Here is a 24,542-nt window from a genome sequence, read left to right as displayed (position 1 = left end):
AGACCAACACTGATATTGAGAGCACTAAAAAGCATAAAGCAATTGATTTATATGGTATTTTCAAGCAAGAGAGCTAAATACAGAACATCACGAAACACTGATTAAATATACATTATGGTGTATAATCAGCAAAATCAAGTTAATATAGAAGAAGCAGAAACTCTGTGAATTCCCACAAAACACATGAAGGTGAAAACAAAGACAAATATTAACAAAGCTTTGACATGAATTCTTTTAAAACAACACATGCTTGTGACGTCTCTGTGGGCTATTTGTGGCACAAACTCTTAACTGTTAAGCTTAGTGTCAGAAAGTTGTGTGGATGTGTGTGTATGTTTACATATCTGCGCACGAATATGAGTCACTTACAGTGGGTCACCAGAACAAATCAGCACCAGTGAGCCCTTAATTCACTGATGTACTTCATTACTGGCAAACGACATGCTTAATGTCAAAAGGAGGGACCCAGAGGACGGCAGCATGTGTTGAAGCAAAAGAGAGACAGAGACAGGCTGTTTAAAACACACAGCAGCATGCAGATGTGAACAAAGGAGCAGGATTTAATGATATGAACCTGCTAACATGTCAAACAGCTGATAACAGAGCTCAGAGGAGGACAGGCCCTCTCAGAGGAAAGATTTACTGGCCTGTTTTACTTTGAAGAAGTCAATGAATTAAAAGTGGGAGGAAGGCTTCATTTCAGCCTCCTGCATAGCGAGCCACATATGATGTGGAATTATGATTAGCTCAAATATTTTTTGGCTATGTGCTGCACAATCTAGCCCATCACCCTCTTAGATCTTGACTTATGGTGCATGTGCAGAGCAATGCATTTATCGATTTAACATTTATTGGACACGTTTTTAGCCATGCTAGCAGCTTGGCTCTATGGGTAGCAGAGTTGGTGAATCATCCACCATGTTGGTCCACACTGAAAAAAACAACAATGAATGGGCTGCTATGACATTTTGTATGGGCATTAATTGTCCAAGGTGGATTAATGCTACAAAGTTTGGTGATCCCCTTCTTTACCTAAAGCACCACCAAATCACAGCATTATTGGTTAGGAGTGAAATCTCTTGACGACTACAGGATGGATTGGCATGACATTTGTTACCAATACTCAAAGTCGATAGAGCATTCAACCCATCAAAACTTCCCATCCGCCTGCAGAATATTAATGAATCTAGAAAATGTGCATCTAGCATTAGGCTACCCACCAGTGTAGGAGGCCCAGTCTGCCCTGAAAAAGATCATTGATTAGCTTACCAATCCCGAACAACAACACGAAAGTCTGTAATTAATAGTTCTTCCATTTCACAGTCTATCCACTCTAATCTGTGGACCCGCTGTGAAACCACTTGGCTCCCAGGCTGGCCACTCCTTGCCGCTAACAGCACTCCACTGCCCGCTCTACGGGAGGTAATTCTGGAGTTGTATGAGGATCACAGAGCTTGTTTATCAGATGCAAGAGGCATCACTTGGATTTATTTTCATTCTGTTTGCTTTCTGGGATCTTGGAGAGGGTTTTTGTTGTTGTTGTTGTTGTTGTTGTTGTTGTTGTTGAGATAAAGACTCAGCCATTGATAGCTGAACTGTGGGTTTGGCATTGAGCATTGGCTGCCTCCTTGGTGGAGGTCTGAGAGTATTTTCTGGTTCAGTATCTAGCTATCTTGATGGATTTGGAGTCTGTTCACACTGATATAGGCTGAGAAAAATAACATTCATTTTGTAAGAAAGTGCAAATATGACATAATAATAGGTTAATTAAGCCGACTGTTCATCTCCTGTAGAACAGTAAGTCAAAAGTTACATTTGCCCACTGCTTTGGATTATGACTAGATACAGCAGTACTTCGTGCTAGTCAGCATGATGTTAGTATGCTAACAGGCTAGACTAGCAGAAGGTGAACATGGTAAATATTACCTGTTAAACATCAGCATGTTAGCACTATCACTGTGAGCCTGTTATGCTGATGTTAGCATTGCAGCTCAAAGCAATGCTGCAATTACAGCCTCAAAGCGTGGCTAGCATGGCTGCAGTTGCTTGATAAATGACTGAAGGTGTAATTATCAAAATTGCTTTCAATGTTTTCTGTCAATCAATCAACCCATTGATTGACTAATCATTTCAGCAATAAAGGCAAGTGACTTCACAACAATGAGACCGAGCTCCCAATCCTGAGCTAGCTCTGGTCTCAGTACAAAGAGCAAAATAGGACAGAACTAATTTCTTAGTTTTGTTCACCAGAACTCAAATAATTGATATAGCTATTGTGCTCTGACAACAATTTCCAGCAGTGTATTAAATGGCTCACAGCTCCAGCCAACACAGCAGGTACATATCTGTTGGGAATAAGGACAAAATGTAAAACCTCACCTCTCAGCTCATTCACTCATAGCTCATCTAGTAAAGTTCAGCATCACTGCATTCAATGACTGTTGGTGAGCACAATGAAATCACGTGCAGCAGAGGCAACGGAGACCCCATTCTCCAGGATTATTTGCTTAGCAGATATTAAAAATTCCAGTCACGTAAACTGGGTTAAAACGCCACATAGTGAGCACATTTAGTGGAGCTCAGTAGCCAGGGGCTCAGGCCAGACTCTTGAATTTGTGGCAAAGAAATAAACACTTTAGCACTTTGGAGTGTCAGCTGGCAGCTGTGGCCGTCCAGACGAGCCAGCAGGAAAAGGCTGCTCAGCTATCACTCAAAACATGAGGGGAAGAAAGAATTCATGATGTTCTGTTGCTCTTGCATCACGCTGAAACTGCGGTTTATGGTGAAGGACGCAGAGAGGAGAGCTAAACACACACACATCAGTGATGTGGAGGCACACATCATCCTCTGTACCGCCCTCCTCATCACTTCTATTATCCTCAGGGACTGCTTTGAGGGCTGCAAGTGAGGGACCTTCAGTGAGAGGCCTTCAGCAGCAGCACTCGAGGTGTGCTCACAGGTTTTTATGAGGTGCAAAGTGAGCTATTATTCCCTCCAACCCTCCAGCTGCCTTTCCTGAGGGCGAGGAATTCTCTCTTTACCCAAAGAAAAATACTTGTATATGGATTTTTATGACTTGAAAAGTGTACTTGCAATTGACCTTTCACCTTTTTCTTTTGCTCAGAACAGCTGAGCTGCAAGGCCCTGCTGCCAAATTCTGCACTTCATGGTAGGATTCTATACTGTACACGCTAACAAATAAATGAAGAACTCCAGTTGGTTTCAAAGGCGGAGACACAACCCAGGAAAAAATAACATGCTCACAGTGTCTCTGCATTAGTGTCCTTCGCTTGTATTATTCATGCTATACCAACAAATTATTTAGGCCTTGCCCCGAGCAAATGCCAGTATTTGGTGGAATTAATGGACACCATTTCCTCCACACATTAGGTATAGTGCACTGCAATCAAGCTTATATCCCAAAGATGTGAGCTCATCCATTTCCATCAGAGCAGAATTGAGGTTATTAATCTTTGTAATGTGGGATTTGAACTACACACATCAAGTGTGAGATGTCTCCATTTCTTTGTAGTGGGACTCCATACTGAGGGATATGAAAAGGCTTTGTTTGGGATCCACATTGCATTTTATGTCCTTGATATCACTTACAATGATGGGCTGTTAAAAAGAATGATTCTCTGCCTGTAGTATGGAAAACCACATGGTCAAACATATGGCCAGTAAAAACAAATGGCCTGTGTCACTGAGATATGTTTTTTCTAATAACATCACAAGTGTGGTGTGGCAAAATGGTTGGTTTATAGCTAAAGCCTGAATGAGAACCAAAAGCTGCAGCACCATTTCCACACACTCATCATGTCGTATTGATCTTCCTGCGGGTCACGGGCCATCTTTTTTTCTCTCAACCCTCCACTCAACAACGCTTCAGGACTGCACTTGTCATCTCATTTCACCGTGCCTGTAGGGGGGCTTTAACAAATCAATTACCAGCCCTTGCTGGTTAGCTCTATTGGAGGCCATCAATGGCCCCTGGATTTGAGGCAAAACACTTTTTCAGTTAGCCAGTTCTGCTCTGTTTGACTCAAAGCAAGCCCCACCAGTGCTAAATGACAACTAAAGCAAAATACTTTTCACAGTACTGACACCAAAAAAAATGCTGTCCCTTAGAAGAACACGGATTTTGAAGGATGATTGTTCTTACTGTCAACAAATCCTATGAACAGACCTCAACCAATACTGAACTGATCCCACGAACATGTTTTGTCTGCGTGGCCAGAGCCAGATATAGCTTCTTTTTTTTTTCTCTGTGGCACAGAATGCCGTTGTTGTCCAAAAATATTAGAAACACATCAGTGAGTCAAGCTGCTGCACTGGCTGACACAGGTACTGTAATTTAGGTTATTTTCAATCCCACATGCTTGGGTTGAAGTGATTCCTCGAGAAACTTGAGTAACATGATTACTAAAATGATTTTCTTGATCCATATAACTATATACAGCGCACTGTGTTTTGCACAGATTATTATTACTGTCAAACAAAGTGCTTTCTCTGTGGACCTTTGACGAGAAAGACGTGATTTGTTGGCATTGATTGCAAAATGAAGGAAGAGAGGGAAAACAGTGAGGGGCGAAGAAAAGAGATAGGCCAGACAAAATGACAGAAAGTGTCCAAAGTCTGGGAGAATTAGTCAACCACAATGTCACATCATCAAGACTTCAGCATCTCAGCAAGAAGCATCCAGTCCACAGAGCGGACCAGTCCACGATAACGTAAACATGTGATGAAACTGTATGAAAGACTTCCAAGAAGACTGTAAAGGCTCACGTTATGCCCGAGCTGTAGTTAGGGTCAAACTTTTGAAGTAAAACTGAAATTCAAATAATTTCAGAAAACATTTTCTTTAAAACCCAGAATGTAAAAAGGCACTCAAATACTAAATAGGCTTAGTTTTGACAGCCAATATTATTGTATGCAATTTAAGCAACTCCTAAAAAGGAAACAATTAGTTGTTCATTTCAAGAGAGTTTTCTTTTTGGATATTTACTTTTGCTCTTTAACAAAGCAAACGTTTCTCATCCAATCATGAGATTAATCGATGGGATAATCAGCACAATACTCTTTTACTTAAATAATCAATAGCTGTAGCCTTACCACACAACATCCTGCTGCTGTTTATACTCACAAGAGCAGCAAGAATGTGTGTTAATCCTCCACTGAAAGTAGTCCTCAACGAGTGCTCTATTTGCTCCGGTTTATGTAATGTTTATTAAAAACTACAGTACCTAGCTGTTTAAGGAAATAACTGAGTCTTTTTTTAAATAAACAGATAGATTTGGGAGCTGTTGCTTTTTTTGACTTATGTTTTCAGTAATAAAGAACGCGATTAGGGCTGGGTGCTGCGGAAAGTCAGAGGTAGGGTCAGAACGTTTTCAGAAAAGAATGCATGATATTGCACACAATTCTGTTTCAGCCTATTTAAAGGGAAAAGGCAGCAGGATAATTACTCTGCGCTAGTCAATGTCAGTCATACAGTTCCTCACAATCAGAGAGCATTCAGGGTAAAAAATTAAAAGGTATGTTCTGTTGATTCTGAGCCAAGCAAAAATCAGTTCATGGTTATCTGTAAGAAAACTGATGATTTAGCTGATGGTAAATACTGCTGAACACTGAGCTGATGCTTTATCCAACTCACACAGTAAATCTCACAATTATCTGACTGGGCCTACTGTATCCTGCAGAAGCTGGTCCCAAATAAACAGCCTTAAATCCCGCTTACATGAACTCAGTCCCAACAACCATAAACACATCACCAACTGAGCTAATAACCCAAATCAAAGCGGCTGAAAATAAGGCAAGCAAGTGTGTGCTATCGAGCCTTGGAGACATTTACTGTATGAGGAAAAACTGTTTACTTTTGGCATTTGGTTGAATGATGCTGGAGATAAGCCAGGATATTTGTCCATAGTAGTCCTGTAGGTCCAGTTATTAATGATTTCGGTTAGATTTAGTCATTTCTGCTGAAGTATTAAGACAGTACATATTGTTTTTGTATTGTTGGGCTGCCTCATTAACCTGCATCATTTGCCATAAACACCATCAGGCATTAAGCATGATTTCATATTCTTTCTGCTCTCATTCAACAGACCGTGGGCTCCTGCTAATAAAGTGTGTTTGACCTCATAAGTATTTCCTAATGAGGGCATTAGAAAACAGTCCAATTGGTATTCCGGAAAAAAATAAAAGTGGAAAATGAGGAGAGCAGCTCAACATATCAAATATTTATGACTTCTCATCGAGATAAACTAAGGCGAGTTTTCCAGTAAAACCAATGTTGGCTTGAGCACAAAGTTGGCAGGAGGATCGACTCATTGATCAGCCAAAGGTTGCACCACACACAGCTAAACTTGCATCATAGCGGCTTTACTCAATAGACAAGGCGAAGGCTCGCCACATTTTACATTAGGCTCTTCTCATACTGCACCCAGTGTTGTGACAGATAATGTTTACTTTGTTTGCTGAGACTGACAACTCTGGATTCATTATGATACACAATGTACCATGATGCATTTATTTAGAGAGCAGCTGCCCCTTATTTTGTTACTAACAAAGCAACAGCCACACTACGTTATGTGCACACATATGAAAATGTTTATAGATGAAGATCTAGGTAGACATCAGCTCAACTGTACCCAGGTTTCTGAATATGCAAGTGACGTCTGCTCAAAGGTTTACAGCTGTCAGAAAGTGTAACTGTGTGGAGGTGAAAACACTGTGCATGCCATCATGGAGGAGAACTGGGTTTTTTCTTTGTATTTCCAACTGGGGTCAGTACAAAATGTTGATTCTTTGATCAATTTTTCAAATAAGATCAAGATGTTTGACCAGCTTTGATACACTTTGATCTCAATCATTTTTTATTTTTTTTTTGGTTTCATGAATTCTGAGATCAAGATCAAATGCGTCTTATTTCAAGTAAGGTGCATTTGATCCTTTTATCTTTTCTGCAGCTTTAAGAATTACCTAGCAATTATTTTATTGTCCAATTTCTTAGAAATTCTAAAACCGTTGCACATTCTTGCATGCAAAAATCCTCAGCGAGAAAGGTAAGCATCTAAATTAAGCAAGGTTTAACAGCCTCTTGACCGGGAACTAAAAGGTTTAAACTCCTAATCTGGTTTAGACTGTGGGCGTCTACTGCTGCAGCAGCTCACTCACTGTTGGGAGTCCACTGGCGGTTGCACAGAAAGCCTCCTAAGTCAGACAAATCTGCAAATAGTTAAAGCATTTGGGAGAATCCTCTGTTTTATTAAGTACAACCTTGATTCCAAAAAAAGCTGGGACGCTGTGTGGAAGGTAAATGAAACAGAATGTGATCATTTGTGAATACGTTTCATATCTTCAATTGAAAACAGCACAAAGACAATATATTTAATGCTGGACCTCACCAACTTCATTGATTTTTGTAAATATATTCTTATCCTGAATTTGATGCCAGAAACATGTTTCAAACAAGTTGGGACAGGAGCAATAAAAGAGTGCGTAAAGAGGTGATAGTATCATGATTGGGTATGAAAGGGGCATCCTGGTAAGGCTCAGTCATTCACAAGCCAGGATGGAGGTTTAGTACTTTGTGAACACATGATTATATAATATTACTTACAATTACATTACTACATGAGCTCAGGACCACTTTGTAAAAATGTTGCCAGTAAACATTTGCAAATGACTGCATTCTGTTTTAACTGATGTTTTACACGGCATCAAAACTCTTGGAATCAGGATTGTAATATATCCCAACTCTATTCTGAGGCTGTGACTATTTATATGAGAAAAGCCTCCAGTATCATCCATCTGTTCTATAGTTTTAAAAAGAAAATGTAAGAAGAGGTAACTTTGCCATCATTATTATTATTATTATTATCCATAGGGCTCAGATGAAGGAACCTGGAGAACATATAAGGATCTGTTCTTTGATTATTGCGGACAACACAGGAACTGTGACGCACATATAAAACCAGGGAACACAGAGCAGGCAGCGGACCCGTGGCTCTTCCTCAGCTCCGCTCGGGTTTCTATTTCCCAGTGTTCCACTCAGGTCAAGGATCCCCCTGCTCACAATGATTGAAGATATTTGTATGGAGATGAACTGGTTAGATCACAAACTGGAAATGCAATACTCTTAAATTAATGACCACCAACGGCTTCCAAGACTAAATAAGCAATATTTCATGTCGCTATTTTCTCCATCAATCAGACCATAGACATGATGTGAGACAGCAGAGCTGGTTTCTTGGAGAAAACCAGAGGTCTTATTAATAAATGCCATGAGATCATTTATAAAGATGATTATGTGATTATGGAAAAGCTCCAAATGAGTCCTGTCCAGCAATACACTCACTCAGACAGCGCATTGGAAAACTATTAGGCCTTGGAAACATGCAGTATGACTGTCAAGACAAAAACCTGAGTATGTGTCGAAGAAGTGCTTTACAGCACATTATTTCAAATTTCTACTTCAAATATTCTTATTTCCATTTAAAACATTGATTTTTGCATAACTACAACAGGAGGCTTGCCTCGTGTTCAGCAGGTTGTGGGGAACAAGCGTGGCTTAATCACGGCTCTCAGATGGGAAACTGTGATTGTACAGAGTGAAAGCCAAGTTTGCAATTTAGTGTGAAACACAAACTACCCATGAAAACAACAGCCAATTACACTGGAAAAAAAACAAACGCAGAACCACAGCCAAACTGAGAATGAGGGATAATTTTGTGTGTTAAATAAATAAATACAAACCAGATTAATAAACTAGCCATGATGGAGGCAACTGTAAAAAGTCTTTAAATGAGTAGAGGGGTGCACAACACAACAGAAAAAAAGAACTATTTCACTGAGCAATGCCTCCTGTCAAAGAGCTTTTCCCAGATGCATCTACCCACATTTCTATTGCACATTTCCTTTGTGTTTTTTTACTTTTCTGTGCTTTGCATGAAACACTGAGTCCCCAAAACAGTCCAACTTTCGAAACTTTAATTTCTACAAACTTTTGCACAACAGGACAGTCTATGAATCTCTGACATGTCTGCAGACCAGAGAGGAAACAGTTCTTTTGTTTTTCCGAAGTTCAATTTCCTAATTTCCAAAGGCCCCTCATTTGCTGATGTCCAGTTGTTACTGCAAATTAAAAGCTCATTGCACAGGCAAACATGCCAGAGTGCATCCTGCCAACTCATCTGTTCATTGTGACAACCCGTATCCATCCTGCATCCACATGTTTTACAGCCAAATGTCTTCAACAGTAGAGATACATCACCACCTCCGACATAAATCTGAACTGTATTTGTTGGCCACATGCAACAGATCAGATACAAAACACTAAAACTTTTGTGGTTTTATTTCCTCACACTAGTACATCTTGGTAGTAAATCCATTTCAGGACCTTAACCACTCCCACAGAGAATATGTTCTACATACAAATGCATATCGCTGTGACACTGCAGGAAATAGACATACAAGTCATTCATTTTCCATTATGGATTTACACTTCATTGAATGAATGAATGGGCTCTGCAACGGTTGCAGGAAATAAATGAAATCCTAATAAGGGTCAGCCATCTGTGTGCTCACCGGGAAACTATGGTGGATTATTCCCTCGCTAAAAATCAATAAGCTCTGAATGAGCTGCTGGTGGTTGATGCAAGCTCCTGAGGAAAACGAGAATGTAAGCTGCAGGACGTGTGCTTTAGCAGGTGACAGAATCACAGAAGCAAATCAAGGTCTATTGTCTTCGAACAACGGCGCCGTGTCTCCAGGGAGGGAACGAGCCCACACGGCAGGTACCCAAGGCCAGCCTGCTTGACTCCAGCTGTCATGTGGGACAGTCATCAGCTCCGTCAATCAAGTGGAGTGATGGGCAAATATAAGTACTAAATGAGAGGCGGAGGGTGGGAGAGCACCATACATGTCACAAGTGATACAAATGTACCAACTAGGAGAGATAATTTCACGGAAGTTTCACAGAAATCGACCTGCCACAAGAAGTTTTTGAGTCTCCTCAGAATAATTTGTCTTTTCCCAAGACAATGGTGCTTGTTTCTACAAAATAAAACATTAAGCCTCACCATGGGGCTAAAAGACTTGCTGAGGTCAGCATTTTTTTGGATCCAAAGAGATGTTTTACGGTTTCTGAGTGACAGTTTGTTTGAACAGTTGTGGGCCTTGTGTGTCTGAGGGTTAGGGTCTTCATCAGGGACCCCAGCAGTCACTCATGCAAAAGAAAACAAAGCTTGCAAGCCAGTAGGGCCGTGGATGGATTTCCCCTGAACCGCTGCCTAATTAAAAGAGCCGCTGATGTTTCTACCATGTGGTGGCGACAAACGAGTCTACAGTACAGGCTGGACAAGTTTGGAAGAGCCACGTGGGGCATCCGGTGTGGTTTTGAGCCCTCTTAACATCTCATCAGGTAAATGCTGTAAGACCCTAAGCAGCTGGAGTTCACAGTCTGGACGGCACATGCTCAGTGAAACAGATAGCCTCGAGGTCCTCGCAGTCACACTTAAACAATCAGGGATCAGACCTTCCATCTGATTCCATAATGCTCCATCAGTCATACTGTCTTTCCTGCCAGCTCTGCTCTTTTCGCTTCTGCATACCCTCAATTTCTCTCAGATGAAACATTTTTTTTCTTAAGAGCGCATTTAAGAAGTCTCATTATTCTGTCAGAGCAGCTGACAGTGCTTCTCTCCAGATCCTCAAACCTCAGGGGCTGGTAAAGGAAAAACAGTTGTGCACACTTTCTCCCAACCCAAACTTCCTCCTCGGATCAAAAATAAATTCGGGCCAATTGTGTGCATCCACCTCCTGCCGAAGAGGAAGATCTCACTTGGCAAAACAGTCAGAGGGGAACGTCACGCATGTGAAAGGTCAAAGTGGAGGAGAAACACCGTGGCCACAGATACTGAGGGTCAGTGCTCAGCCAAAATAAACCACTGAAATCAACCCCGTAAACCATCATGATTCCATCAATCTGTCACCAGCGTGATTTTATTCACGATGACAGAGAGGGAGGGAGAGCGAGCAAGACAGAAAGAGAGCGAACGAGAGAATTGGCTCTGTCTGTGAAATACAATACAACGCAAGCTGTTCTCCATCTGCAGAGATGTCAGACTCGTCTGCCTCACCGAGTCATGACAAGCTACATTAGAACTTGTCAATTTACACCACATTTGATTGGATTTGGTAATGACACATACATATATGCAAGCGCAAAAAATATATGGCCCACAACCTTACTTAACATGACTGATTGAAAATAAAACATGGATTTAAACAATGCTGAACATTATACAGGTGTCACTGGTGAGGAGAAGCAAAAGTATGGAGAGAAACAGTAGCAGAAAGCCCGTACCAACGGTAGGAACTTAACCTACACACATATCTGGTTTCATTCTTTCATAACCCACACAGCCATTTAGTGAAAAGCCCCCTAAGGCTGAGATTACAGCTCTGGATTGGATTCAACTCTTGCCCTCTCTGAGTGTAGTGATTTGATGAAAGGCTTGGCATGGGTCACATCCAAGTGCGGTGGGTATTTCTTTTTTTTTTTGACTTACTTAAATGAAACTATACGAGAACCTGGGCCAGACTGGTCGTCTGGTTGTAAATAACCTGTGGTGTCCCAGAGGGTGGCATGCTGCAGGCTGTTGTGCTTTGCACGCTTTTCGCAGAGTACTAAAACCACGCACTGAGTTCCCAGGGCTCAACGGTATCAATTAGAGGCAGCTTGTGAAAAGATGTGCTTCCTCCATTGCTGTGGTCTGGTCAGAGGTAGGAAGTGAGGGAAGACAGAGGGAGGATGCAACTCCTACAGCAGGGACTGCTCAGATCCACAACAATTCAGTCCTCAGTTTGTTCTGTCAGCTTGTTCACCACTACACAAATAAAGAAAAGTGTATTAGACTACCTGACCAGTCCATCGCTACCTCTGTTTCCTCATCTGAAGTTTAATGTTCCCTCTCCACTCAACGACTTGAGAGAACACACAGGATCAGAAAAAAGGCCACAGAGGTCACATGCTTAGTTGTGTCCACTGTTAAAAGCCCGAGGGGGGCGGCAGGTTACCCACAGTGGCTAGACCACAGGCTCTTCTGTGCTGAACTAGACTCACTTACTACACTTGCGAAACACCAGATAATGTAATCATATTTGAAAACCACTTAAACCACAATAATAACACAAGTCAGAGAAATTCCAACACTTAAGAAATGAACCTGAACCTGACAAGAAAGGGAAAAAGGCAGATGATAATGTCAAATAAAAGAACATTTTGCACTTGTCATCAGTTATGGCCTGCTGCACAGCCCAGTCAGATTTTGTCCCCTGTGATCAGCAATAGCCTTTGCCAGGTTGCCCCAGCCAACAACATTTTGACCATGGTCAGCCATTTCATTTGGTTTGTTTGCCACCACAACTGTGTTTGTAACTGCCTCTTAGAACAACACATAGTAAGCTAGACAGTCAATGTCTGTTTCATTTTTACCTGTTAGAAATGTTAAAAAATAAACCAGACTTCATGTGATTGTGACAGGTTTGGGGAAAGATGGTTTGGGTTGAACGTTAGGGAAGCTATATTATCATAGTTACAATAATAAACGCGTATTTAAGCTTAGAGAATGATGCTGGGAACCCTTAAATAAAAATAACTGTTAAACTGCGTTAAAGTCGAAGTTCCACAGTAAAAAAAAACACACATTAACACTTACTTCATTTCACTCTGATATTTTTTGTTTTTCAAAGACAGTTTTTTTACGCTGTCAGTTTTTTTCAGTGTCGCTGGTTTTCAGATCCAACTCTCTGTCACCGTCACTGCATACTAATGAGAAAACATCATTCCTCTGGACCCGAGGTCTGCCCCAAAGCCTCTGACATGACCACACACGCAGCATACAGCACTGGCTTCCACGAGTTCACCTGAAACTCCCACACCGCAAGTATGTTAAGCCTGTTTCACTGTGCTGACTTTTCCTCCTCATAGAACCGGGGTCGGTTAAAGTTACCTTTTAAGTGATGTTATGCTCGTCAGGCAGCAGTCTGCTGGAACAAGCGCTGGACTTAGCTAATACTTAAATGGTGACACGAAGTTGAAACTGAAAAGCAGTGACACTGAAAAAAAGAAAAAACACATCAATGTACAAAAATGTTTGTGCTGTTGTGTTGAACTGTTTCAATGACAATGTTTCCTTTTTCAATGCCAAATTCGATTTTCAATGCCAAAATTTAAAGTCACTGTTCTGGCCCCATACAATTTTTGGCACTTGCTGAAATTACGATGTTTCTGTCTATCTTCTCGGGAGAATAGTCTCAAATGCCCTCTGTATCCCTCAATGGAGAATCTTCCATGAGGTGAATGTCACTGCTGCCGTTGCACTGCTTTAATCAATTAAAAACAGAGACTAACCCACAACCCAGTACCATCAACAGTTAAATGAAAATGAGAGAGAGAAGGTAACAGATCGCTCCAACAGTACACCATGTACAGTGCAGCATGCTTCAGAATATGAAGGCAGCAAATCAGGTTATTCTTGAAAGCTTCACAACCTTTTCAAAAAACAACAAACCTTCCACAGTGAGAAGATTTCACATTCAGTTAGCAGAGATCAGCAAGTAGATTTGGGTAATGTCAAATACGTTAAACTATTCTTGATTTCACTTTGTCATTACTTAAAATACAGCCTCTCATTCTCAGAGCGTCAAACACTGACACACCCCTCAACTTTTCCCACAGATGCATAAAGTAACCTTTAGGTCCGTGAGATGCACCAGGCTTTCAGCTGACTCTAATATAAACCCATCTGCTGTAATGTTAGACACTCAATGTGACGTAGTATAAAGATTGAAACCAAAAGCCACCACTGACTTATTTCAACTCTTAACTTGTGTGCAAAAGCCAACTTGCCACCGTTTCAGAACTTTAAACAGGTTAGACAAGCTTCCTGGCAGGCGTCTCGCTAAAGGGTACGTTGCATATCTGTATGAGACACCGAAGTGCATGACAAAAATGCACTTCATCTTATTTGACAACCTGGGAAAAGGAATGGATTGGATTAAACCAGACACTAAAATAAGGCAAGCAGTCTGTCAGCTTTGGCAATCAAAAGCTGATGGCTGATTTCCAGCCTGGCAACCAGCTCTAAAACTTGTCAAGCCACATTCCTCAGGTGCATTGACTGACGTATCATCTTTTCAGTTAAACAGCCATGCCACTGAAAACTTAAGAGTTCAACTGGCATATTTAGAACACAAAGAAGCTTCTTTTAAAAGTCAATTCTCTGCCCTCCTTCCTCTGTCTCGCCTATTAGAAATGCTAACCATAGCACGTACGACTGTATTGATTGGTTCTGACATGTTTGGTCCGCAAAGCTGAAGTGGTTTTCTGTTCTGTTCAAACAGTGAACACTGAGGTCTTGCTTCTTTGTCCTTTATAAACAACAGGCCAACACAACCCGGGCTTAATTCCCCTCTGTTTGGGGACAAATGGCCTCCTTCATTGGGCCCAGGGAGAACAGAGGGACCACACAGCCCCTTCTCCTTAGAGTACAAAGCCATTGCCCCCGAACCAGCCAACTTGTGTCATAACCTTATCGAAACGAACCAATGCTCCTTCTCAGAGAATAAGGCCACCGAGATGGAGAGGCCCAGTGAAGAGGGGATGGCTTCTCCTCTTCCTTACTGAGGGCAAACTATAGCATCCCTTTTGGACATGGGGGACAGAGGAGTTTTTGTTTCTAATGGCTTGGTGTTCTCTACTTACATGTCGTGCCCCCTCTCATCCACAGTCCTGTTAATCCCATTAATATGAAGAGGGCCAAGAGCCTGAGAATGGCCACGGCTTAAGAGCCATCAGCCAGCATTAGCCCTCGAAATCCAAACCCTTGTCTAGACCCATTAACAACTTAGCCCAAATCATTTGAGACTCATGTTTAACGACGGGTGCATAACCTATAACCAGCATTTACTGATCACTACACATGTTCAAAACGTTGTTCCAGGAATGCACACAGCTGACGCACCAGATGCATCACGACTAATCCCTTTGTTGGTCAAACAGCACATTAGATTTATCGTTTTGAATCAGTGGATTCCTTGGCAGCTTTAATGCCTTTCTCACATTATTGAGTAGCTGTGTTGAATGTCTGCCATGCAATACTGACCATGAGAAGGATTTACTTATTGGATAATTCAGCATGGTATTACACATTATTCCCATTTAAGGCGATTAATATCGTTGTGTCTGTCTGCCTGTCGCTCTGTCTGTGTGGAGTGTACTGTATGCGTGTGTGCCACTATAACCACATGATGTATTAGTAGAGATAATCTGTTAGCTTTTAATTAAATACCCAGGCAAGGAGCACTGAGAATACCCACAGAGGACTAAGGTTAACACCTTGTGCAGCCAAGACAATCTCTAATGTCTCAATCTACCACCAGGCAGCTACCCGACATCTACATATGGCCCATTTCTCATCCCTCTGCATACCAGTTGGGTGATTTAAAAGCATTAGAGCCTGATTAATGCAGCTTGCTCTGGCTGGGCTGGAGCACAGTGTGGGTTTTCAAGAAACAATGGGCATGGTTACTGCTCATGAGCAGCTTTCAATTCCACAGTGAGACCAGTGACCTAGTGTGGTGGCGTATCACAAATGACTATCAGCTGAAGCAGACAATCACTGCAGTGATTCGGCTCCATTCACCCTGCCACACATACTCAGTTTCACCCAATAGCAGATAGCGGTTTGCTCCAGTAATCAAAGGATGGTATCTTCAGCTCCACGGTGTGATCAGCTCCAAATCAAGCTATCGCAGGTATTTAAGACCCCTTTACACCTCGGCAATCACACTGCAGTCGAAAAGTGTTTGACCACAAGAGAGTACAGGTGTAAAAGCACCAAAGACACACTGGTGACGGATTATGATCTGATTGGCCAAACCGGAGGTGGTCAGGGATGCACTGTGACCACATTGTGACCACATAAAACATCTTGTTAATGCAAGTGCATTTCATTGGCATTTCTGTACTGCAATTACTTATCAGCCAACATGTTGGACCGGCTGAATTATATGAAGTGCAAAGGATTGCAGATCACAAAGTAGAGAAGAGAAAGTTCAAAAGAAAGCTTTCCTGAGCCTGGTGGTGCCACACCCACCAACACACAGATCACACAGTGGAAGCTGCCTTTCCACTCTGGGCCACACAGCAGTCCCAGGAGCTAATTTAGCTGTTTTGACTGAAATCGGATTTCCCAGAATGGAAAGGTAGAGAAGGGAAGTCCACAGTTAGGCAAAAGGAATGCAACGTCCTGCAGGACACTGCTGCAATGTGTGTGTTTCCACACATTTTACATGTTAGGAAGTACACCAATAAAACACTTTCTCAAATTTAATTGCTATTGTACATCTTCCAACTATGCAGGTATTTCAGATTTTTCCTTTCTGCCCTCACCACAGGGAGTGCAATACAAAGGCCAACATTTTTAAATGAACTTTAGTAGGTGAAATTCAATAACCAAGATACAGTATAATGAAGTCTTATCCTGGGCCTGACGACAGTCGCGGAGAAAAAGGAGCATCATATCTAGTCAGCTGTTTCCTATTGACCTAAATATGAACTCACTTTATCCAAGACCCAGATGCTTTAAGTAATTCTGGCGGGTTTTGTGGGTAAGCGAGCAACTCACAAACATATCAGAACCCCTCATTAATGGTATTTTTAGAAACAAATAAATTTCTGACTGGCTAGCTTATCTTGCAATTGTGGCAAGGGTGAAAATACCAATTTCTACCCTGACTGGCTATCTGTCGGATAGCTGGTGCAGCTCAAAGATGGTCACAGTGACGGAATATTCTAAGAGATTCTTCCATTTACATTGTGAAATGACTAGATGATGGGAGATTAGTTATTACTTCTGTGGTACTTCTGCAAATCGAGGAAGGCATTCAAATGACAATTGCTGAGAACCTTTTACATCCAAGTTTGTTGCCTCACAACAGCTACTGTGTCTGGAATATGAACAGTTTCGTGGTTGGCACACAGTAATTGTGTATGATCTGTAAATGTTGCTCAGCAATCACAAACACCCTCTTCCCCTCATCTGAGAAAATCTGTCAGAGAAAGTGTGGGGCCAACAAGATTGGGCAGGATGCCTCCCACATGTCTCCTTCCTCTCATGCCAACAGACTGTACTCCCTGGTGCTTTGAGGGAGGAAACGCAGGAACATCAAAGTTACCTGCTCTAGACAACAGATACACTTCGCACTGAAAATAGCCACAATCACATGGATCATCAGTAATTTGCACCATTTGCTTGTATTTTTATTGAACATTTCTTTAAGCCTGCAATAGCTGATTTTAAAATTTTTATTATAATATTTACAGCTCCATTTTGTTCTCCACCTACTCTTGAAGGGAAAATGTGTGTCTTTAACTGCTAGATAGGACTCCATGTTCACTGGCTTTCTCGGGCTGCCACTGCTTGCTGTGAGTGGTGAGACTGAACCAAAACAATTAATATGGCCCTAAAACCAAAACAATTAGCTGAAAGATGCTAAAGCTCTGTAGAGATGAGGGTAACTGAATCGTTGGGTGATTCATCACTATCAGCTTTCATGTTACTCATAACCATTTCATCCACTGTTTTTGTGGAAATATTTATCATAGCCACTTTAAAAAATAATATGACTGTATGTGCTTTTGCCATGAGGCCATCTTCACCGACTCTATTACGCACTGTCTGTGTCATCGGGAGCTTTGATGTCTCCATCCTGGCAACTACAAGCAAACACAACATCCTCCATTTGAATTCACTATAAACCTTCCCCTTCAAACTGCAGAAGAGAGAAAAACCCTAAACTGCTTACCAAACGGGACCATCTGGAGGCAGTCGCTGGGTGATGGGAGCTGGAGGCCTAGAAGGCTTTGGGGGGCTGTTGAAGGGAAGGCAGACAGAGAAAGAGAAAGGGAGACAGCGGAGGAACTACGTCTACCAAACCATGTCGTGAGTCCCTCTCTGCAGGCAGGACGGTAATTACAGGGCACAGACAGAGAAAGCCTGACTGGGGAAAAAAGCAGAGATACTCAAACTGCTGGGTTGCCGCCCTCGACATAACCGCAACCGGTCCATCCTACAGTATAGGCTATGAGAGTAGGGTTCCAGATCAGTGCACTGACACACAGTGCCAAGAAAGAAGCAGCCACTGGCACAGACAGAGTCCGCATCAGGCCAGGTAGGTCACCACAGGCTGGTCTCAGGGACCACACAGACCTGCAGTTAACAGAGGCTCTATGAACACTTCTAACATATTTTTATCCAATATCGAGTCTACTTTTCTGCCTACAATGCATGATAAAAATATAATAAAATTAGGCAAAATGAAAGCAATCTAAAAAATACATCAAGCACCAAAAATAAAGATTCTCTGTTTTTTTCCATAATCCGGTTGGTACGACCATTAAGCAACATGAGTCACCACCCAAAGCGCTACGTGGCTTCTTTGCCGTCACCGACTCGGAGCTCACATCAGACTGCATCAGCATAAAGTGTTCGGTTCTGCCTCCAATCCCGACTTCTCTAATAAAGCTTTCGGGGCATGACGTGGGGCATCGACTCCCCTTTACCAACTGTCTGAGTGTTATAAATCATCCCCCTTGCTGAGGGAGGCGGCGTCCTTCAGAGTGACCTGCAACCTTCACACATCCTCACACAGTCAAACCTGATGACATCACACCAGGGCAGAGAGTTGAGGTGGGTGCAGTTCATCACATCCGTCAAGCTCCTAACAGGGAACATAATCTATAAAAGCAGTGTGTGTGGGCAGGCTGAAAATTAAACAGCTCAGTGTTTTCACCTGGTTAACCTGTGACTCAAAAGCTTTTTAATTCAAAAACTTAAAGGCATAAATTAACCTGAAATCAAGTTAACAATGCACTAATGTTTCACCAGGCTTTGCTGTTACACTAAATGTATCTAGTGTGCAGAGTTGCAGCAAGTCGGAATATTGCTCCAGTATTTCTCCTCTGACATTTATCTGGGCTCTCCCATTCCTTCACTCAGCCCGAACTGTAGATTATAGCAGCAGAGATATGAACCACATGACGTATGATTCCCATTTTCCAGTGCAGGTGTCAAAGCGGTGCACGTGTTAATGATGAGTGTGTCCTGGGGAGGGAGAGGAAAAGCCCCCCGGCGCATTTTGGCACCGTAGAGCGGGCCACTCTTTCAGGCTGACGTTCTTATCGAGGGAGGGGCCGTGACTGACTGCAGGGTCAGAAAACCGCCTTGCATGGGATGGTGTTTTTTACAGCCTGGGGGATAACATTTCTTTTAACACGTGTACACTCTTTTTTTCTTCCTTTAACTGTGACCTGCTGACGGCCTTGGTTGTCATATATGGAATGCATAATCTTCGCTCAAATTAATGTGGACTCGCCTTTGACAAGATGCATGTGACTAAGAAGGCACAGTGTCCTTTTTTATTTTATCAAACCTTCCCCTTCAGCATGAGAAGAAGAAATAGAAAGAAAGTAGGCGATCATTATGCATTCCACTGCCATACGAGACTAACGGCCAATCGATTGCAGATCCTCAGGTGTCTTTCACGGCAGCTCTTAGACATTTTACACACATCCCGACACACAATTCTGGATCCTAACTTTTTACACTGAGTTAAGTCATTGCATTAGTTTCACAGCCAGGAGCAAAAGGGGTGGCGTAATCTGTCTTACCAGAGAGGAATCAATGTTGCACTGCGACAAACTATCCATATTTAATTCTTCTGCAACTATTTATCATAAATGTCCAATGGAATAGGCACAGGGTATCCTTTTACTTTTAAATGCACACCACGTAAGATGTCAACTCCGATCTGTATTTTTGAGCATGAGGCCTTACATTCTGTAGCACTGATGTCCTTCGAGTTGTTGAAAAACATTATCTGAATGATCCATAAATTACTGTCAGCCACAGTTGATATAAATCCTGCATACAAGCTGCGGGGTGTTGGGTAATGGCAAGCTTGCAGTCTGATTTATCATCATTCAGTATGTTCCACGATGACAGCTTCTTTACCATCACTGAGTCGCATCCGTTTTTTTTCTTCACATGCACAACATTAGCAAGTTCTATCAGTTTGTGTGTCCAAGGCTGTTTTACTTAGCAAACAATATACCTCTGTCGCACCCTCCCTTCCTCTATCTCCCTCCTTCTCCCAGCAGAGCCCAAGGGGACAGGAGACAGCAGCTAATTACGAGCCTGAACCAAACACATGGTGTTAAAAACAGATAACGCTGCTTGACAGATAGCCTGCGATGAAAAACATGTCAGAGGCAGAATACATCAGACAAAAACCTTGAAAAATCCCCGGCTGGCATTGGAGAACTCTGTCATTCATCTCTTTGGTAAGAAGCCTGTAATAATTTGGACCATAACTCACATCGTAATAGATATTATTATGTTAACATCTCTTCACAGAATAATCAGGGTTTGGCTTTCTGTGTGAAAACTTGGAGGCTCGAGGCTCTCCAGCAGCCACACAGCAGCCGACTCTGCAGCAGCAGCGGTAGCCTCTCACCTCTCCACAGTGTGACCACTCCCTGACAGGTTTATGGACGCAGAACACCATCTATCTTGCACAGGATTTGCAAAAATCACCTGACCGTAACACCAAGTGCAATTGTGCATTGTGCAAAGTGCGTAGCCGTTCCACTGCAAGAAAAGTATCAGACTTTCAGCAAAAAGGCCTTTGGGAATGTGTTGCGCAGGAAGTGTTCTATATACAGAGCAGTAAGCGAAGTTGTACAGGAAATACACCACCAGTTGATGTGGAGGGTGTTAATGTTGAGTTTCTTCTGTCCTCTGGGTGTGTTTTAAAAGCTGCTACAAACTACTGCTGCAAAGCACATAGAGAAGAACTGCACAATATTCTACGAAGAGCAGGTGAATTCACTCCTAATGCCTATAAATATTAAGTCATTATGAATCAACATTGAATGATAGAATAGTCGTGGCAGGAAAACAAACGATGCCTCTGACCTACATCAAGGCATGGATGGTGCATTAATGAGCCTCAGGCACTGACAACTATTCAGCCATCAAATATCAAAAGGCCAGCTATGAGTAATGCATGGTCTTGTTGAAGCCAGGCACCGTGCAAACCTACTGTGTATTCTGAAGTCAATTATTAACAAAACACTTTGCTCAAACTTTTAGTAGGCAGCACATTTTGAACAGGTTGACAATGGGACTTGCGCTGTGGAGTCAGAAGACATATTTCTCCTCCAGAGATCAATTATTTCCTTGGCACAACTCAAAGACTTCAAGCATGTCCAGACTTGGAACACTCTGCACTGAGGCATCCAAGCACACTGCTTATTTACTACTGATTTCACTGATCATCCAGTGAAAAGTATCACTGCTGCAGGAACATGACAGGAATATGTGAAAATATTATGTGGTGATGATTCATGTAATTTCACTACAAACACAGTGTCTGCAGAAGAGAGGGACGTAAGAGTGTTTTCCAAGTTACTGACACACTGCACTACGGCTAAACAACAAGCGGCGCATTGTGATCACTCTCCAGCTCACCATACTCTGTTGATAAACTGATATTTGCCCTTATCACACTGCTTGTATAAAGCTCAGCTCAAAGGAACTGCTGGTGCAATGGCATACTGTTGATTGAGAGTTATGGCAGCGTAATGAATGAAAGCCTATCACCCCTCTGCTGTTGCACAGAAGTGATGAGGTACAGGTGGGAGATATCAGGGAGACTGTGACGTTCGCAGCATGGGGCTGGGTGCCATTCATTCACTGAAGTACCTGTCATCGTAGCAGAAATCGGCGTCCAGAGTGTTGACATACAGGACCAGAGCCACGGCGCCGCACAGCAATTCTGCAAACATTTCTCTGTCTCGCACGCACGCGGGGAAATAAACAAAACAAAACAAAAACAAAAGCGCAAAAATAATAAAGATGCAAAGCGAGACAGAGAGAAGCAGCGAATCCCGGTCTCTATTCCCTCTCAGTCCCCGTCTTTGTCAGAATGTCTCTGCGAAAACAAGTCCATCTCCCCCCATCATCCTCGCTGAAGTACACAAAGTGGATAATCCATTTCTTTCTAACCCATGTTGGGTCTGAGCTGGGGAGCTGTTTGAGGCTGCAGGGAGCTGGGCAGGAAATAAAAGACGAGCGGTGTTCAGTGGATGTGTGACAGCGTACCGCACTGCTTCCCGACACAGAGCAGGCTCAGATCAGCGCTCTGATGCTCAGCGGCCGCTGCTGGATAAACGTCGTGATCCAGACCGCTGTCAAGGCAGGCAGAGTGACGTCTACAATTTCCGCTTGGACTTTCAAAATAATGCTCGCCGATAAACTTTACATTTTATGAGCGATACAAGTGGCAAAGTGAATGTGCAGAATGGTGAGACGGGAAAGTTTTCATCTAATTTCGCAAGATAAAAATCCTGTAGCAACCTCATCAGGGCAGAAAAAATAAGCAAAGGAACGTGTTACCAGAACACGATGACTACATGTACGTTTCCCATCACTTATGACTAAACATAATTCCGCTATTCATGCCTGGATACAACATGCCTCTGCCCGTTTTAAAACAGGCAGTCACCCATTCCTGCATCATTTGACATTAAGTACAAATTTTACATGTAGTTATATGAGCAGCTATTCTCAACTAAAATAGCAATTAGCAAAAGTGCATCCAATATCTTATTCATCTCCATTGCTTCGATCCATATTCCCAGTAATGGACGCTTGATTTTTAATATGTATTAATGCTTTAATACTCTGCTCCACTTCCGCTCCGACCCTTCGTGTGTCTGGTTTGTGGACACAGCTCGCCATCCAAACGCATGTGTGCAGGAGATCGCATGCGCATGCGCACCAACGGTGCCCCACCATGGTGCCCCACCAAGGGAGTCGGGGATGGATAACGCTGTATGATGCTGAGACCAGTTGGTCAAGGTCCCTTACTACCACTCTCAGTAGTCCAGGATATGGTGGTGGTGGTCCTCAGCGTGACGAGGACATCTCGGAGTTTTTCACGTGGGCACGATGGATACTCCGCAAAACCGTGAATATTTTGTTTCATTTCACTGTTATTTCACTCCCAAGGTGTTACCATCATGATGAATTGAATATTACTTCAATCACAGGAGTCACCCTCCTCATCTATCAAGTACAGCATACATACAAGTACATTACAGAAAAAGTTGAATCTCATTGTCTAATTAGGATACATAATAATGAACGGCTGAGGCTATATAAAGAACACCAGCAATCTAAAATCACCCGGTGCGTTGTGAACGATTTCAGTGATTTTCTTCTCATAATACTAATCTGGCTTCAATAAACTAAACATAAATGGTCACAGCTGCGGGAAACAGCAGCTATAGAGGAACATATGCATGTGTGCATGTGCTTTGACTTCTGTTCATTGAAGACTATAAAATTGTCTGTGTTTCATGCTTTCAGCAGAAAATGTAGTTTTGTGAGTATCTGTCTGTCGCCTGACTAGATCTTGTCAGATTAGACACGACTTTGAAAAACTTTCCAGAAAAGACTGGTTGATTAATTCACAAAAGCAAAACTTTTTCCCTTAGTTGATTAGAGGAAAATGCGATATGTTCATCACAGTGGCTGCTTAGAGTCTCACTGTCACTCCTGTAATTACTTTCTGTAGATTTAGGTTTGAGCAGGCTGGAGGATAAACGTAGCTGGCCCAGCAGTGGCCAGTAGAGGGCTCACAGTGCATGATGTCTGTGGGGACATCATCATTCAGTCTCTGCTGCACAGCTAAATGCATTATCCTTAAATAAAAACATGATTGTTTCAGTTGATGAAGAGTGATTGTCTCATCATCCCAAAATGACCCATAAAAAAAACACAGAATAAAAGAACACACGTGAGTGTGATGAGTATAATGTCTGGGAGTTATTATACTTTTCTAGATTGGATCTTGTATCATCAATTTCAGGATGAACATATTTTAATTTCCAAAAAAAACATACAGGCTTTTCAAATCAAAGTCCACTTCCACTGTTCATGCCTGTTTAAATGTTCTTGGACTCCCTTCCATAGAGGATATTGCACAATATAAAGACGTAAGAGACCAGCAGCAAAGAAGGGGAAAAAAAACAAATAATGGTAAAAGTGCTTCACAGACAAAGCGAGTGGCCGGGCCCACTGAATATTGATTCAGGGTTGTTTCAATAGACAGACCCCCATCTGTCGGAGCAGACTTCAATGTAGCCTTTCACGGGACAGCAGCAGGACACTACCATGGAACACATTTCAGGAATTAATTAGATCAGACGAAGCGGCACAAGGTTTTTGCTTCTGGTCTACAACTCACCGAGGACTGATTCAATATTCAAACAATGATCCAGCCATCAGGTTTAAAGTATGTGCACATGTACTACAATGTCTCATAGTGTTGCACTGCAAAGTGGTAATAACCTAATTAATGATGAAATGCTTTTTCTTGTTGATTATGTATGTATGTTTCTCTGTCTG

The 24,542-nt window shown here is 42.2% G+C and overlaps 1 protein-coding gene across 1 annotated transcript in view; it reads right to left on the bottom strand.

The window, feature by feature from the left end:
- tmtc2b (transmembrane O-mannosyltransferase targeting cadherins 2b) overlaps positions 1-22,298 on the bottom strand; it is a 96,983-nt gene extending 74,685 nt beyond the window's left edge. Inside the window, exon 1 of the mRNA XM_076733040.1 lies at positions 21,834-22,298. Coding sequence (XP_076589155.1) covers positions 21,834-21,916 — 83 coding nt within the window. The 5' untranslated portion in view covers positions 21,917-22,298. The remainder of the gene's footprint in view (positions 1-21,833) is intronic.
- Positions 22,299-24,542: the final 2,244 nt, after the last annotated feature.

Source organism: Chaetodon auriga, chromosome 6 (assembly GCF_051107435.1).
Source record: "Chaetodon auriga isolate fChaAug3 chromosome 6, fChaAug3.hap1, whole genome shotgun sequence".
In the NCBI taxonomy this organism is placed as follows: domain Eukaryota; kingdom Metazoa; phylum Chordata; class Actinopteri; order Chaetodontiformes; family Chaetodontidae; genus Chaetodon; species Chaetodon auriga.
Note: the sequence above shows the minus strand (reverse complement) of the source record. Positions and strands in the feature narration are given on the sequence as shown.